The sequence below is a fragment of the Macaca mulatta genome, chromosome 11 (assembly GCF_049350105.2).
Source record: "Macaca mulatta isolate MMU2019108-1 chromosome 11, T2T-MMU8v2.0, whole genome shotgun sequence".
In the NCBI taxonomy this organism is placed as follows: domain Eukaryota; kingdom Metazoa; phylum Chordata; class Mammalia; order Primates; family Cercopithecidae; genus Macaca; species Macaca mulatta.
In genome coordinates this window covers 103,334,671-103,351,812 of record NC_133416.1, presented here as the reverse complement: position 1 = coordinate 103,351,812, position 17,142 = coordinate 103,334,671, and the positions used below count along the sequence as shown (strand labels likewise).

General features: G+C 38.5%; 1 protein-coding gene across 2 annotated transcripts in view; it reads left to right on the top strand.

The window, feature by feature from the left end:
* Positions 1-17,142, top strand: part of LTA4H (leukotriene A4 hydrolase) — a 35,481-nt gene that overhangs the window by 5,948 nt on the left and 12,391 nt on the right. For both annotated transcript variants that reach the window (XM_015152473.2, XM_015152472.2), the window contains exons 2-13: positions 622-752; positions 2,552-2,672; positions 5,557-5,625; positions 7,832-7,936; positions 8,912-8,964; positions 10,836-10,908; positions 11,170-11,310; positions 12,499-12,522; positions 12,969-13,039; positions 14,402-14,513; positions 15,099-15,243; positions 16,241-16,344. In XM_015152473.2, coding sequence (XP_015007959.1) covers positions 622-752; positions 2,552-2,672; positions 5,557-5,625; positions 7,832-7,936; positions 8,912-8,964; positions 10,836-10,908; positions 11,170-11,310; positions 12,499-12,522; positions 12,969-13,039; positions 14,402-14,513; positions 15,099-15,243; positions 16,241-16,344 — 1,149 coding nt within the window. The remainder of the gene's footprint in view (positions 1-621; positions 753-2,551; positions 2,673-5,556; positions 5,626-7,831; positions 7,937-8,911; positions 8,965-10,835; positions 10,909-11,169; positions 11,311-12,498; positions 12,523-12,968; positions 13,040-14,401; positions 14,514-15,098; positions 15,244-16,240; positions 16,345-17,142) is intronic.

The window sequence follows — 17,142 nt, the reverse complement described above, 5'->3', positions numbered from 1 at the left end:
GTGGATAGAAAATACTCTGACACTTGTTGCCACTCCTTCATGCCCAAAGCAGTTGTCCTTAATTGGCCCTGGCAAGTAGATATGGCCTCCCAATCCTCTGCAGAATCATTTGGTCCGAGTTGCCATAACAGGTTGGGCTTTTTCTAGATATACAACCATAGTGATATACAGTCTGCTGATTTGCTTAACGAACATGAAGTTTGAAAGTACATGGGAGTTGGCCTACACGAGTTCTAGGAGGAAATATATTGTGTAATGTATTGAGGAGCCAGAGTGAAAGAAACTTAAGTTATAGGTAAAGTTTTTCATAATAGAGAAAATTTTAGGAGTCAGAAGCAAACATATTTTGATTTAGATTTGACTTTTACTTAAAGCCCAAAATTTGCGTGACTGTCCTAGGGTTACTTAACAATATGTATGCAAGTCTTAGAACCCAAAAATTTTCAGGATGCTTAGAGTCTCAAAAAATGAGACCTAGACTAGCTTTTAACTCTTTACTTCTTCTAATTTCACTCTGTATTTTACTCTCCACAAGCAACTAGTTGTTGTAACCTATATCTAATACAAGTTTTTTCTGGTAAATGAAACTATTTTCTTACTATTTAAAAATATTAATTTTAGGTTTTGGATACAAAGGACCTTATAATAGAAAAAGTAGTGATCAATGGACAAGAAGTCAAATATGCTCTTGGAGAAAGACAAAGTTACAAGGGATCGCCAATGGAAATCTCTCTTCCTATCGCTTTGAGCAAGTATGAATGTTATGATCTTTCTCTTTTACAGCTAAATAATGGGGGAAAATTTTTTTTTTTTTTTTTTTTGAGACGGAGTCTCGCTCTGTCGCCCAGGTTGGAGTGCAGTGGCCGGATCTCAGCTCACTGCAAGCTCCACCTCCCAGGTTTACGCCATTCTCCTGCCTCAGCCTCCTGAGTAGCTGGGACTACAGGCGCCCGCCACCTCGCCTGGCTAGTTTTTTGTATTTTTAGTAGAGACGGGGTTTCACCGTGTTAGCCAGGATGGTCTCGATCTCCTGACCTCGTGATCCGCCCGTCTCGGCCTCCCAAAGTGCTGGGATTACAGGCTTGAGCCACCGCGCCCGGCCGGAAAAATATTTTTAACTAATTAAAATATATTTTCTTTTTAAATTTTAGTTTGTAAATATGTAACGATTGGTACACTACTTCTCCTCATCTTCTGTTCAGATTAAAGTTGATACAGCAGTTAAAATTATATATACTTAAGATACTAAAAATGTTGTTTGTATATAATACAACAAGGACTTGGGGAACTGTTAGTTTTTACACGATTCATCTTTTTACTATTATCTAGAGTATGGTGGGGGCATGCCATCCTAAGAAGGCATTTCAAGATAACCTGGGCAGCTTTTACAAGCTACACATTCCTTGCCCTTGCCCCAGAGGCCAGCTGCATTTATTACCGGGACAATGATAATGCCAAAGATAGAACTGTTACAGTGCAGCAATCTTGGGATAAGTGCTTTAAATGCATTCTTGTATCTAATCCTTACAGTAACCCTGCTGGTATAATCTACACTTAAAGATGAGGAAAGGGAACCTTAGATAAATAACTTATTCAAGAAAGTGGCAACCAGAATTGTCATATTGGGAGTATATGTCACCTCTTGATATACTGGGGAGGGGAAAAATGGTGGAAATTATTGGCCTAGAACAAGGGTGATCTACCCTAGTTGTTCAGTGGCCAGTGTTTTCATGCTTTCTCTTTCCCTTTAAGAGAAGGGAAACGCTTAAGTCTAACTTGTGAGGTAGATGGTATTCACCCCATTCTACAAGGAAACTGTGGCATAGGGAGGTCAAGTAATTTCTCCAAATTTACGGTACCAGTAAGTGATAGAGTCGGGATTCGAACACGCTGGTCTTAAAGCTCTGCTGTTCCCTTATTATCAGTGCTTCTCAAACTCCCTGGGGTAAAGGACCAATTTTTATCCTCTTCAATCTGTCATAGACTGATACTTTTATAAAGTGCAATAAAAATGAAATATGAGGAAGAAGAGATGAAATACAAGCACACATTTTTTATTATTAGATTCAACAGACATAAAAATGACTCTAAAAGTTTTGCAATGCTGACTCCCAACTTCTGGTCTTGTCTTGTCCTGGGCCAGTAACAGTTTGCAGACCAGCACTGCTCTGTGTCATGCTGTGGCACCTGCTGCTGTGGTAGTTGAAGCTCCAAAATGATTTCTTTCACTTTTCCACTCTAATAAAAGATTAAATGGTATCACAGATGCAAAGTACGTGACACACAATGGGGTACTCAACCACTGTTAGTTGCCATTACGCCTTCGCTAGCAGTTAGCCTGGGAGAGGTAAAAGGACCCACAGGCTGGCAATTAGGTAGGAAAACTGAGAGGAGACTTACCCACTGAGGATACGGCATTCCTAGAGCTTACTGTCAATCAGTGATGAGAATGCATACTATGTTATTTATATTACTCAGTGTATGTATTACGAGTTTAAATTTTCACTAGATAGAATCATACTCTACTAATATATTTATTTGTTTCATACAGAAATCAAGAAATCGTTATAGAAATTTCTTTTGAGACCTCTCCAAAATCTTCTGCTCTCCAGTGGCTCACTCCTGAACAGACTTCTGGGAAGGAACACCCATATCTCTTTAGTCAGTGCCAGGTAAAAAGGATTCCAGAATGATTTCTGATGCAGAAAACTCCCAGCACACAGGGTTGAATGAAGCAAAATGAACAGTGGTTTTATGGATTATGTGGGTTTTACCTAATATAATATATTAATTGATCTATAAAAACATATAAGATAAATTATTTATTTTCATTTTATCTTTCACTATTAATACACTCATGCATTACTTTAAATAAGAAGCTTCTTTCAGTTTGGAAATATGTCCACCTAGATTGGACTTTCTAGGCCTGACTTAGAACTTGGCAGAGAGTGGGTACTCAGTAAATAGTCATAAAATGAAAGGAAAAATTAATAAATAATATGTACTGGTTATGAAAAATGCTAATAGTAAAGAAATGGGAAGTGAAAGATTTAATTTCCAAACCTTTTCCAGACACCATTGCCCAGAGGTAACCACCACTGAGTTTGGAATGTAACTTTTCCATATTTTTCTTACATTTACAAACATATATCATATCAATATATTAACTGTACCTCTGTTTTCCATTTTAAAACTAAAGGTAAAGAGCCATACGATTAGAGATAACCTGTCACAAGGATAATGCTTTTCAAACTGTCTTCTGAAAGAAAAAATACCTACTTTTCATAGCAATCAAATAATGCACAATTAAGAGAACTGACTTCATTAAGCATTTGCTCTATTTCCAGGCATTGTGCTAGATTCTTTACATGTTTCATCCCTCCCAATATTCCTGTGTGTTAGGTTCAAATTTCAATACAAGTCCTTTTAAAAAAGGAATTAGCATATGAATCAGACCTGTTTACTTTCTATGGCCACTTGAAACATCTTTTTAATCTAAGAAACCCTCAGTTTAATAATCTAGAAGACATGAAATGTTATACGTAAGAGTGTACAAATTGCACAATCTCTATCTCATGAATATCTGATTTTCAGGCAGTATTTCTTAATAGAATGTCTATTAACCAAAGTTGGCAAGAAATACAAGATTTGTGAGTCATGAAAATGTTAATTTTGAATATATTATTCCATTTCTTATTGGCAGCAATGTTGGGAATACGGGAAACAGATTTCAGCTAAATTAATAAATTATTGCAGCTGATAGAAAACATGTAGACATGATTTTGTTTGATGAAGTTGCTTACGGTTGTTCTGTATGCATATTTGCCTGGGTTTGGCCTTATCCAGTGAAATGCATTTAAAAACCCCTTTGGTATTGCCATGTCACCTAACTAGAAACCATCAAGGAACTCTGGAGGCATGGTCTTGGAACTCTATTTTGGGAGAGAGAACCAGGTGGCTTTGCTAGTCCTATTTAATCCATCTAGAGGTCATTTGGGAGCCTATATCTTTGGAGAACTTTCTGGAACTAAAATGAAAAGACCTGGAGTTTGGGGGTTTTAAGAAAGCTTGTGGTGGAATGAAGTATGTTTAGGATTTGTAATAGCTTCAGAGAAGGGTGTTAATATCAGAATTCCTTTGAGTTAGTAGACTATCTCAATGAGGCTGGGTTTCCATTCCATTGCTCACCAGCAGTAGACAGACTTATTTGTACACAGACTGGTTATAAGATTGTAGGTGCTCTTTTTTTTTTTTTTTTTACTTTTGAGACAGGGTCTTGCTGTGTTGCCCAGGCTGTAGTGCAATGGTGTGAATTCGGGTCACTGCAGCCCAGAACTCCTGGGCTCAAGCGATCCTTTTACCTCAGCCTCCTGAGTAGCTGGGACTACAGGTGTGCACCACCATGCCCAGCTAATTTTTTTTGTGTAGAGGTAGGGTCTCACTATGTTGCCCAGGCTGGTCTCAAACTCTAGAGCTCAAGCAATCATCTGAGCCTCCCAAAGTGCTGGGATTGCAGGAGTGAGCCACGGCACCCGGCCTCTGGTCATACTGGATGGAACCAATGTTAATAACGATTGGTGTGGCAGTAGAGAAACACTTTGCATATGATATGAATGAAGATGTCTAGATGGTATTGAGAGAGACTGTTCTTTCTCCTTTCTTTGCTTCTTTGTTTGTACTTACAAGGTTTGCTGCAAGATTGAAGTGTCAAGACTACAGCAACATTTCTCAGGCTGTGTTCATTAGAACACTGGCATCCCATTAGCTGTTAAACCAGAGAGAAATGGGTTTTGTGTTAAAATAAGTGTAAGAAATCAAACAGGTTTCTTTATTGTAGGTCTGTTCAGAGCCTTCAGGAGGCTAATGTTCTCGTGGCTCTGCAAGACAGGGGTGCAGTATGCCACACTTCTCAGGTCTGTTTTGCTACAGAGCCCTTTTTTCTCAGGTTTCTAAAAGCTTCTCACTGGGCACTGTTGTCGCCCAGAAGATAGAGTAGGAAACACTGCTTAACAGTTTCTCCATGCTTCAACTGAAATGTGAGGATTAACCATAGATTAAAGTGGAAAATCTGATTTTCAAAAGTCCAAGAATCTGTTTTTAGACTTTAAAAGATCCCAAGAGGCCAGGCGCGGTGGCTCACGCCTGTAATCCCTGCACTTTGGGAGGCCGAGGTAGGCAGATCACCTGAGGTTGGGAGTTCAAGACCAGCCTGACCAACATGGAGAAACCCCATCTCTACTCAAAATACAAAATTAGCTGGGCGTGGTGGCACATGCCTGTAATCCCAACTACTCAGGAGGCTAAGGCAGGAGAATCGCTTGAACCTGGGAGGCAGAGGTTACAGTGAGCCAAGATTGCGCCATTGAACTCCAGCCTGGGCAACAAAAGTGAAACTCCGTCTCAAAAAAAAAAAAAAAAAAAAAAATTCCCAAGAAATGAGACCTGTTTTTATTTTTAAAAAAATATGTCTAAGAACAATGCTGCAATTTTTAATGATTTCTTAATGCCGTATCAGAAAGATAAATAGCTATTTCTTCCTGTTTCTCCCTTTTTCAGGCCATCCACTGCAGAGCAGTCCTTCCTTGTCAGGACACTCCTTCTGTGAAATTAACCTATACTGCAGAGGTAAATATTATAAATTATTAACTGAATTAAATGATGCATATCAGTAAATATGGTGTAAATGATAAGCAGAGATGATAATTGAATTCCTAGAGCTAGAATTATTTATCTTAATGAAATTCTACCTGAAATATGTAAAAGAAGAGGCTGTGGCACTCATTCTGAATCTCTACTTTAAAGGCAGTTTTAAACATTTTAACTGTGAAAAAAAGGAAATGGAAACCAATCTGACTTTTAAAAAGGAATTCAGGGCCAGGCGCGGTTGCTCATGCCTGTAATCCCACCACTTTGGGAGGCCGAGATGGGCGGATCACGAGGTCAGGAGATGGAGACCATCCCGGCTAACATGGTGAAACCCCGTCTGTACTAAAAAAATTACAAAACATTAGCCGGGCGTGGTGGTGGGTGCCTGTAGTCCCAGCTACTCAGGAGGCTGAGGCAGGAGAATGGCGTGAACCCAGGAGGCAGAGCTTGCAGTGAGCTGAGATTGCACCACTGCACTCCAGCCTGGGAGACAGAGTGAGACTCTGTCTCAAAAGAAAAACCCCAAAAAACAAAAGAAAAAAAAAAGGAATTCAGAATCCTGGATTTAAAAATAAGAACTTAGGAACAATTTTTACTTAACTTTTAAAAGTTGACATTTGCAGGATTCAAGTTTCTATAAATGCATTCTGTAGCCATATAAGCCTAGTGGGCATATATTCCAGACTTGTCTGTATGCAATTCCAACTTATTCCCTTGGTGGGTACTGCTAATCCTTTTTGGAAAAGGTGGACTGTAATTACTAAATAATCACTATCCCAGATGCTAGACCTACTTAGACCGAGCAAATAGAATGAGGACCAACCCATATTTATGGGGCCTTCTTGCTTCCCAAATAGTTCCACAACCAAATTACACCTAGGATAGTGCAATGATATATTATACTTGGAGGCAAAGAATCCCAGGGCTCTGGCTCTTGTCCACCACTTAATAACTGTGTGAAGTCCCAGCTACTTGGGAGGCTGAGGTGGGAAGATCACTTGAACTCAGAAGTTCAAGGCCAGCCTGGGCAACATAGTGAGACCCCATTTCTAAAAATATAAATAAATAATGATGTGACCCTTGAACAAGTTTTATGACTTCACAACCTCATTTGGCACATGTATATAACGTATCACCACCTCAATGAAGGGAGGTGGCCGAACCAAATTATTTCCTGAACACTTTCATGCTTTAGAATCTATAATTGTTTTAGCCCTGGTTCAGGAGCTTGTAATTCTGTGCCTGCCTCAGTCATAGCTTTGAGTCCTGAGCCATGCAAGAAGAACATGAAAGTCTAGCCCCTGCTGGAATGTATTCTTGCTTGATCATTAATACTTGGGAGAGTCCTTAATTCTGGCATTCGTCAGAAATCAAACTTTCAGAATCATGGAGCTAGGATACACAGTTTAATGACCATATGGTTTGCCCCATAGGGGTCTTTTCCATATGGATTTCCAGAGAAAATTATTTGACAGTTTTTAGCAATAAATTTTAGTTTTTCAGTTACTACTTTTAAAGCGTTCCTCCATTTGTAACTCCAAGTGTGTGTTTTCAAAACAAAATTGTTCAAAACCATTCTGTCCTATAGTGAGTATATAACATCCTTTTGAATCTGGTTTGTGAGTGTAGGGGGAGCAGGGATGGTGGCTGCCATTGCCAGGGATGGTGCTGGGTACTTTACTTATATTATTTATTCCTTGCAACAAGCCTTTGAAGTTTTACACGTACTTGATGGGGAAACTGAGGCTCAGGGGGTATATTTATTTGCCCAAGTTTGTGCAGTTAGTTATTAGGTGGCAGAGCTGGGATTTTAATCCAGTTTCTGCCAAAACTCTGCTCTTAATGTGCATGGGTGAATGGATAGAAATTTCACATTCACTTTTAAAGAAACCAGTTTCCTATATTGCTAATTTTATTTACAAAACTGATATGTATATGTGTGAATGTGTGTGTATATATATACTTTTTGTGTTTATATATATGTGTGCATATATATACACATATATACACATTGTGTCTGTGTGTGTGTGTATATATATACTTTTTGTATATGTATATACCTTTTGTGTTCATAGTCTGTTTATTAGACGATCAAGAAGGGGAGGAAAAGGTTATTTTACGTATATAGTTTAAGACACATAGAAGCTTTTATTTATGACTAGAAATGATTTTTCTCCTTGATTAGGTGTCTGTCCCTAAAGAGCTGGTGGCACTTATGAGTGCTATTCGTGATGGAGAAGTACCTGACCCAGAAGACCCAAGCAGGAAAATATACAAATTCATCCAAAAAGTAAGATCCTAGGGTCTAGATTTTTGTTTTTATTGGCGGTAAACTACAGTTAGCTTGTACACATCCAGAGGGCAAACTTACTTTTGAAATATTTCAGAATTTTGAGAACAGCTTTTGGTTTTTGTCTTCATTTCTTTTTCTTTTGTGCTTCTAAAGGGTTTTGTTCTACTTACAGATTGTTGTATTGAAGAGTAGGGAGCTGTAGAGACAGAGTAGGGAGTGTGCCTGTTTTCATTTTCCCTCACTCCAGTCAGGGGCTGGCTTCCTGTTCTTTTGTGTTCTTACGCATTCACCTGCCCTGGTGCTACAGTGGAGGCAAGTGGCTGTTGAGAGTGTTACAAAGGGAGGAGTCAAGACCAAAAAACCACTCAATTACCGTCCTGGTCATTAGACATGTATCTTTGACCTTCAATGTGTATGCATGCGGGAGAGAGTGTGTGTGTGTGTGTTTTCTTAATTGACCTCACAATGGATAATTTGACTTCCACTGCAGCTTCTGTGGTTCCAAGCTCCCATAACTTTGGCATCTACTTATTGCCGGGTTACTCTGTGTGTCTCTGCAACATGCCAATAGTGCTTTGAAACATAAAGGAATAAAAAAAGAAAACCAAAACCTTTTAAAAGTCAGGAGGAAAAAGGCAAACACATGGGGAAAGCACTTCCTGTAGGTTACTTTTTGAGAAATGCTTAAAATGCACCTTTTAATAGCATGTGTGATCTTGTTTTTCACGTGTGAGAAGCTTTTTGTTCCTAGCAGAATAAAAGGCAAATAGATGTTTTGAACAATGTTTTGTATCACAATTTCAAGCTATATGTTAAAGATGAGAACTATTTCAGAAGTATAAAAGCAAAGTTATCACTACTAATATTAGGGGATTTGAAAGGGAATTTACTTAAATATGAATTGTCTTACTGTGTAACATTTGTGAACACTAATGCAAGCACGTGGTGTGTGTGTGTGTTTGCCCTCTTTAGGTTCCGATACCCTGCTACCTGATTGCTTTAGTTGTTGGAGCTTTAGAAAGCAGGTGAGCTTTTGGAAAAATTTTCAGGTTTGTGGAAAGATCAAAACTGAGGCATCTTGAACCTCTCTCAAGGTTAATTGGTCGATCATTTGCGTATTTCTCAAGATATCGAGCTGAAAGCTCTAGAAAAATTCAAATCTAAATATAAAATGTAGGCAACAAATTAATTTTACATTTAAAAATCTTGACCAGTTACCCCTTAGATTTTTCAAGTATTGTAAAATGAGCATGCTCTTACCTTTAGAGATCTGAATTCTCATGTAAGCTTGAACAGGTCACTCTCTTAATCTCTGTTTCCTTATCCTTGAATTTATAATGTCTGACTTTCTACCTCATAGGGTGGTTATGTGAAACAAATGAGATAAAATATATTAAAGCACTTGGAAGCCTACAAATATTACATAAATGTAATATATTTTATTAATATTTTACCAGTAGAGTACCCTTCCTTCTTCTTAATTTTTTGTTCACTCTCAGTTTTAAGCACACTTAGCGGTTTTTAAATGTGCAGTTCAGTAGTGTTGAGTATATTCACATTGTTGTGAAACAGATCTTCAGAAATTTTTCATTTTGCAAAAGTGAAACTCTGTACCCATTAAACAATAGCTCCTCTTTTCCCTCACCCCCCAGTCCTTGGTAATGCCCATTCTATTTTCTGTTCCTACGAATTTGACTACTTTAGATACCTCACATAAGTAGAATCATACAGTATGATTTTATCTCTTTGTGTCTGGCTTATTTCATTCAAGGTATAATGACCTTAAGGTTTATCCGTGTTATAGCATCTGATAGTATTTCCTTCATTTTCTATTTGTTTCTTCTTATATAAGAGTATTCAACCTTTAAGTGCATAACAAAGTTTATACCCATTCCTGTTCTAGAATAATCTTGTAGAACAAGATTATTGGGCTCTGTGGCTCACGCCTGTAATCCCATCACTTTGGGAGGCCAAGGTGGGAGGATCGCTTGAGCCCAGGAGTTCGAGACCAGCCTGGGCAACACAAGTGAGAGCATGTCTCTACAAAAAAAATCAAAAATTAGTCGGGCATGGTAGTATATGCCTGTAGTCCCAGCAACTCAGGAGGCTAAGGTGGGAGGACTGCTTGAGCCCAGGAGGTGGAGGCTGCAGTGAGCTGTGATGGCCCCTCTGCACACAGCCTGGGCAACAGAATGAGACCCTGTATCAAAAAAAAAAAAAAAAAAAAAAAAAGGCCGGGTGCGTTGGCGCACACCTGTAATCCCAGCACTTTGAGAGGCTGAGGCGGGCAGATCACGATCACGAGGTCAGGGGATTGAGACCATCCTGGCTAACACGGTGAAACCCCGTCTCTTCTAAAAATACAAAAAAAAGAAAAAATTAGCTGGACGTGCTGGCAGGTGCCTGTAGTCCCAGCTACTCGGGAGGCTGAGGCAGGAGAATGGCATGAACCCAGGGGGCGGAGCTTGCAGTGAGCCGAGATCACGCCACTGCACTCCAGCCTGGGTGACAGAGCAAGACTCCATCTCAAAAAGAAAAAAAAAAAATAGAATAGTTTCTTATGAGTTGTGACTGGGTTTCTATAGTTATGAAATTGAGAGATGAAATGGGACCCTCAAGAGGTCTTACAAGAGGCAATAAACTAATTGGGGACACTTTGTGTCTTGGTTTTTTTCCTTTGGCCCAGCCTGTACCTCCTTAGAGAGCTGCATATCTGTTGCTGCATATACAACAGCAGGTTTGCAGCTCAGGCCATGTAACCTCATCCCTTTCCCGTAAGCACATGGTAAATGCACTCTCACTGTAGAGGTTTGTCTACAAGACATTACATACTTTTTAGAACCAGACGAATCATTTGCTGTGAATTTCTTTTTTATTAAGCTTTTTAATCTTGCAGGCAAATTGGCCCAAGAACTTTGGTGTGGTCTGAGAAAGAGCAGGTGGAAAAGTCTGCTTACGAATTTTCTGAGGTTGGTCATGCAGTTTTCCTTTTAGTCACCGTGATAGACAGTAGATTGAAGATTTTGAGTGTGAAATGTGATGGTTTTAAGTGATACTGGGAAAGAATCAGATTGTCTTTTATGTAGATGTGCAGTTGCTACATTCTTTTTATCATTTTCATTTAAAATTAGAGTCATTAACTTGTAACCTTCATAGAAAGCAATATACAATTTTAAGAAATGTACAATGGTGATAATTAAGACATACAAATATATGTGTTGATTTTTCAGACTGAATCTATGCTTAAAATTGCAGAAGATCTGGGAGGACCGTATGTATGGGGACAGTATGACCTATTGGTCCTGCCACCGTCCTTCCCTTATGGTGGCATGGAGAATCCTTGCCTTACTTTTGTAACTCCTACTCTACTGGTAAGTGTAAATATTTCTTCATTTGAAATTGATGTCTTTCAAAAATAAACTTAGCTAGAAAAAACCTTAAAAGTCCTAATAATATGAATATATATGTAAAGAACCTTAGAGTCCTAATAATGTGTATATATATAAATCTTTTCGCTTGTTCATGTAACCCTTGTTTCTAATTGTATTGTTTATTGTGGTTATCACAATCTCGTTTTTTTGTTTTTTTGTTTTTTTTGAGACAGAGTTTCGCTCTGTTGCCCAGGTTGGAGTGCAGGGGTGCAATCTTGGCTCTCTGCAACCTCTGTCCCTGGGTTCAAGCGATTCTCCTGCCTCAGTCTCCTGAGTATCTGGGACTACAGGCGCGCACCACCATGCCCAGCTAAGTTTTTGTATTTTTAGTAGAGACGGGGTTTCACCATATTGGCCAGGATGGTCTCGATCCCCTGACCTCGTGATCCACCTGCCTTGGCCTCCCAAAGTGCTGGGATTACAGGCATGAAGCACCACACCAGGCCTCCATCTCGTTTTTGAAAGGAAAATAATCTGGCCATTTGGGGAAGGAGAATATTATGTTCACGGTATTTGGGGATGTTGAGCATGGGGGTGCTGTGTAACAATTCATTGATAAATTATGTATCTAGACAGACTATACCAATTACACTTGGTGTGTAGGTACAATTAAAAAAAAAAATCAGTACACCATGTATAGGAAAGGATTAGGGCCATAGTACACTGCTATGTTTAATATGCCTGTGAGCTACTTTAAATTCTTCCTAGAACCTAAGTGAGTGATGGACTAGCAAAAACATAAATAAAATACAGCACAGGACACATAGGACCCTCTAAAGTTTTATTAAATATATTTTGGGTAATAGGTGAGAAAGAAAGTGAGGGATAAATAAGAGCAGATGTAAAAATGGAAGTAGAAGAAATGTTCATGGAAGTTAGACACAAATAGACTGGCTTTCATTGTATTGCAAAAATTCCCTAGAATTAGGGCAAGAAAGAATGACGCTAATTTTTAGTTCCGTATTTTTTTGCTTTTTCAATTAAGGTCTCTTTTACCTTCTTTGAAGTGCTGTAGTAGAAATACAGTGGACCACCAGTGCCAGTATGCTAAGTGTTTAGGTAGGCAGTCTTTTAGATAGTGTGTAATTTGATTACTAAAATACTAAGATAATTTTCTTTTTTTTGTAGGCAGGCGACAAGTCACTCTCCAATGTAAGTTAAACTTTTTCATTATGGCCTTATCTTCAAGAAGTATTAGTTCAACTGATTTTAAAATAGCCCTTGTATTTTTATGTTTAAGAGATGGTTATAATGGACAATTTGGGGACTCTTGTCGTATTATTATATTAACAATTATATTTAATAGATTTAAGAAAAATTTATGGTTTGATCTTTTCATATATTTATGAAATATTTTTAATGCAGTGATGTATCTATTTAATATTTTCTAAGTAATTTTTGTTTTCTAATTACTTTATGCCACATTTGAGTGTATGTGTGTGTGTCTTTGGTTAAGTTAAAGATTTTGCTGAACTGAGTAACTCCCTGAATACCTCAGCTAATGTTTTCAAAAAATTGAATAACATGGAGTGTTTAGAGAATGGGTTGTTTTAGGTTAAGATAATCAGTCTTACTATTGATCACACTGTTTTCTTTAGGTCATTGCACATGAAATATCTCATAGCTGGACAGGGAATCTAGTGACCAACAAAACTTGGGATCACTTTTGGTAAGATTTTTGTTATTATGTCTTTATTGGTTCTTGTTACTGATTTTTTTTTTCCCCTGCCTCCTACCACTCTGAATTGTTTTGTGTGTATCTCTTGTTTTTCTTTGTTATCATCTCTTTGGTAGGCAAGAATTTTTTTTTTTTTTTTTTGAGATGGAGTCTCACTTTGTCACCCAGGCTAGAGTGCAATGGTGCGATCTTGGCTCACTGCAAGCTCTGCCTCCCAAGTTCAAGTGATTCTCCTGTCTCAGCCTCCCGAGTAGCTGGGATTACAGGCACGTGCCACCACGCCCAGCTAATTTTTTGTATTTTAGTAGAAATGGGGTTTCACCATGTTGCCCAGGCTGTTCTCGAACTCCTGAGCTCAGACAATCCACCCGCCTTGGCCTCCCAAAATGCTAGGATTACAGGCATGAGCCACTGCGCCCGGCTATTTTTTTTTTTTTTTATTGGAGACAAGGTCTCACTCTGTTGCCCAGGCTGTAGTGCAGTGGTGCGATCTCCACTAACTGCAACTCCAGGGTTGCGATCCTCCCTCCTCAGCCTCCAAAGTGGCTGAGACTATCGGCACATGCCACTATGCCTGGCTAATTCTTGTATTTTTTATAGAGATGGGATTTCACCATGTTGCCCAGGCTGATCTCGAACTCCTGAGCTCAAGTGATCCGCCCACCTCAGCCTCCCAAAGTGCTGAGATTACAGGCATGAGCTGCCATGCCCAGCCAACAAGGATTTTTTTTTTTTTTTTTTTGAGATGGAGTCTCACTCTGTCATCCAGGCTGGAGTGCAGTAGGGCAATCTCTCTGCCTTCCTATTCAAGCGATTCTTGTGCCTCAGCCCCGCAAGTATCTGGGACTACAGGTGCACGCCACCATGCTCAGCTCATTTTTGTATTTTTAGTAGAGATGGGGTTTCACCATGTTGGCCAGGCTGGTCTTGAGCTCTTGACCTCAGATAATTCTCCCGCCTTGGCCTCCCAAAGTGTTAGGATTACAGGCATGAGCCACTGTGCCCGGGCAACAAGGATAGTTTTAAAAAATTCTCTAACACTTATTACAGTGTTAGGTTCAGTCTAGGTGTTGTTTATCTAGTTCCTGATGAAAGTGGGGAAAAGTTCCACACTTTTAACATATGGACATGCAAGAGCAGAACCAGGGCTTAACTTTCTGTGCTGCCATCTGCTGGACTGGGCTTCCCATTGCTTTGGATTGACTGCCTGGGAGCCAGAGTGGGCTTAGAGTGTAGTGGTCATGCCTTACAACTGCTTTCCTCTGTAGAAAAGCCAAAAAGAAAATATCTTGATTGAAATATCTTTTCTTCTCAGCTGTGTCCGTGTTTTTATTAAAAACATTTTTTTTTCAGGTTAAATGAGGGACATACTGTGTACTTGGAACGCCACATTTGCGGACGATTGTTTGGTGAAAAGTTCAGACATTTTAATGCTCTGGGAGGATGGGGAGAACTACAGAATTCGGTAAATGAGTCAAAGTTTTAAAAACCTTCATCTGAAGTTGTATAGGTGTTAAAAACTGAGTTTTTATGAAAGCATCTTTACTGTGTAGCAACCAAAAAGTCATTTTTACAAGTGTGGAAAGTGAAGTCGATGCTGGTATAACACTGTATTGATCTGCACCATTCATTGTTCTATGTAAGGTAGTTTTGATGACTTGGTCTAAATAGGGAGCTATGGGACCTCACTGGGCCTTTGCTATTAATATGGCTGTTTACTATGTTTGAATTTTATTTGGTATATTTATGTCATTTTTAAGTGTTGTCTCCTGAAAGCCAAATTTGCTGACTAGGCATTAAATCATTTTTTTAGTCTTTTTATAAGAATAAAGCCTGTATTATTGAGCAAGAAACATCAGAGAATGTTGTGTAAGTAAGCATTCTATTAAACTTCCAGAAGTTTATGCCAACATGTCCTAGTATTCCAGTCTCCAAGTTTTAGATTCCCCTAAAGTTACACCACTGAGTGAAGTAATACTTCTTATTAGCTTATTTGTGTGGTGATAGCAGTCTTTCTATATGTTTCTCCATGTTATTTCATGTCTTGCAGGTAAAGACATTTGGGGAGACACATCCTTTCACCAAACTTGTGGTTGATCTGACAGATGTAGACCCTGATGTAGCTTATTCTTCAGTTCCCTATGAGAAGGGCTTTGCTTTACTTTTTTACCTTGAACAACTGCTTGGAGGACCAGGTAAGTAGTTGGTATTTTATGATTTTTGTTTTCTTTTTGAGGGCAATGTGAAAATTAGGAAGAATTGTAAACTATTGTTTTGTTCCATTTAATACTTCTAATTCATTCTGGATGTAGCTGCTGAAGAAATCTGTATTGTTTTCTAAGTTATCTCTTGACTTAAAACCATTAATAACCTCTAAGGTTTAAATTATGCTGCTTCATTTTTTAAACAATCTCATCAGTTTTTGAAATGAGGATAATAGTATGTACTCCCTGAAAACATTTCTATGGTACAGAAGTTTTTAAGAGTAACAAGTGAAAGTCCATCAACCTCTTTCCATTCCCCAGGGGTAACCACTGTTAGCAGTTTAATGTATATGGCTCCAGATCATTTTCTAGGTGTAAATTAACAAACAGACACATAAATACATATAGTTATTTTAATTACAAAAATGGATCATGCTATATATTGGCTCAACATTTGTGTTTTGTTTTGCTCGGTATTTCACATACACCCATCTATGTCAATACATATAAATCTGCCTCATACTTTTTAATGACATCATACTATTTCACGATAAAGCTATGCTGAGTTATGTACCCATCCCCCACTGATAGACATTGAGGTGTTCTCCTTGGTTGGTTGACTGACTTGGAAGGCTGTCTGTCACCTGAATCCATTCTGCCTGTCCAGTCTTATTTTTCTTTCTAGTCATATGAAGGTTATAGCTTTTAGAACTTGGGTTATGCATTCCTTTTCTGTGTCTTCATATGTTATCCCCTTACCTATAATTAGAATTTCTCTTCTCCCTTCCACTGAATTACATATATTCTTCAAGGCCCAACTTAAGTCCCACCTCCTTTTCTGAACATTCTTTCACTCTGAAAGTCCTCATAGATTTCCCTATTCTCTGAATGTTCTCTGTTCTCTGTGGTTAATAGTACAGTGCCAAACACACACACAAAATGTCAAATAATTACCTTTCTATGAATTGATTTTCTTTTTTACTCTTAGAGCTTTTCCTAGGATTCTTAAAAGCTTATGTTGAGAAGTTTTCCTATAAGAGCATAACTACTGATGACTGGAAGGATTTCCTGTATTCCTATTTTAAAGATAAGGTTGGATTTAAAAACCTTTTCTATTTTTCATTCTCAATATATCTCTATTTATTGACTGATTAGGTTAACTTGAATTATCTAATAGTAGTATTGGTTCAGAACTTGTTTTAGGACTCAACCTCTCATTGCATATTTTTTCTGTTTTTTTTTTTTTTTTTTTTTTTTTTTGAGACAGAGTCTGGCTCTGTCGCCCAGGCTGGAGTGCAGTGGCCGGATCTCAGCTCACTGCAAGCTCCGCCTCCTGAGTTTTCGCCATTCTGCTGGCTCAGCCTCCCGAGTAGCTGGGACTACAGGCATCCACCACCTCACTCGGCTAGTTTTTTGTATTTTTTTAGTAGAGATGGGGTTTCACCGTGTTAGCCAGGATGGTCTTGATCTCCTGACCTCGTGATCCGCCCGTCTCGGCCTCCCAAAGTGCTGGGATTACAGGCTTGAGCCACTGCGCCCGGCCTATTTTTTCTGTTTTAAATGTGATCTTAACCACATGAACTACCTGTAGAATTTTCCTGTTTCAGAGAGATCATCAATAGTATGGTTCAGAATTTGATTTTTTACAAGTGCTTAATTTTCCTGTTTTAATTATTTAACAGCACACTAGTGATTAATATAACTTTTAGAAGATAAAGCTAGAAGAGGTAATGGATATATTAATTAGCTTGACTTAGTTCATATTGAATATATATATCAAAACATCGCATTGTGTCACATAAGTATACACAATTATGATATATCCATTTAAAATATTAATGTTTAAAAAAGTGATTTAGAAATTATCTTGATTTGGCAGATTAGACAAAA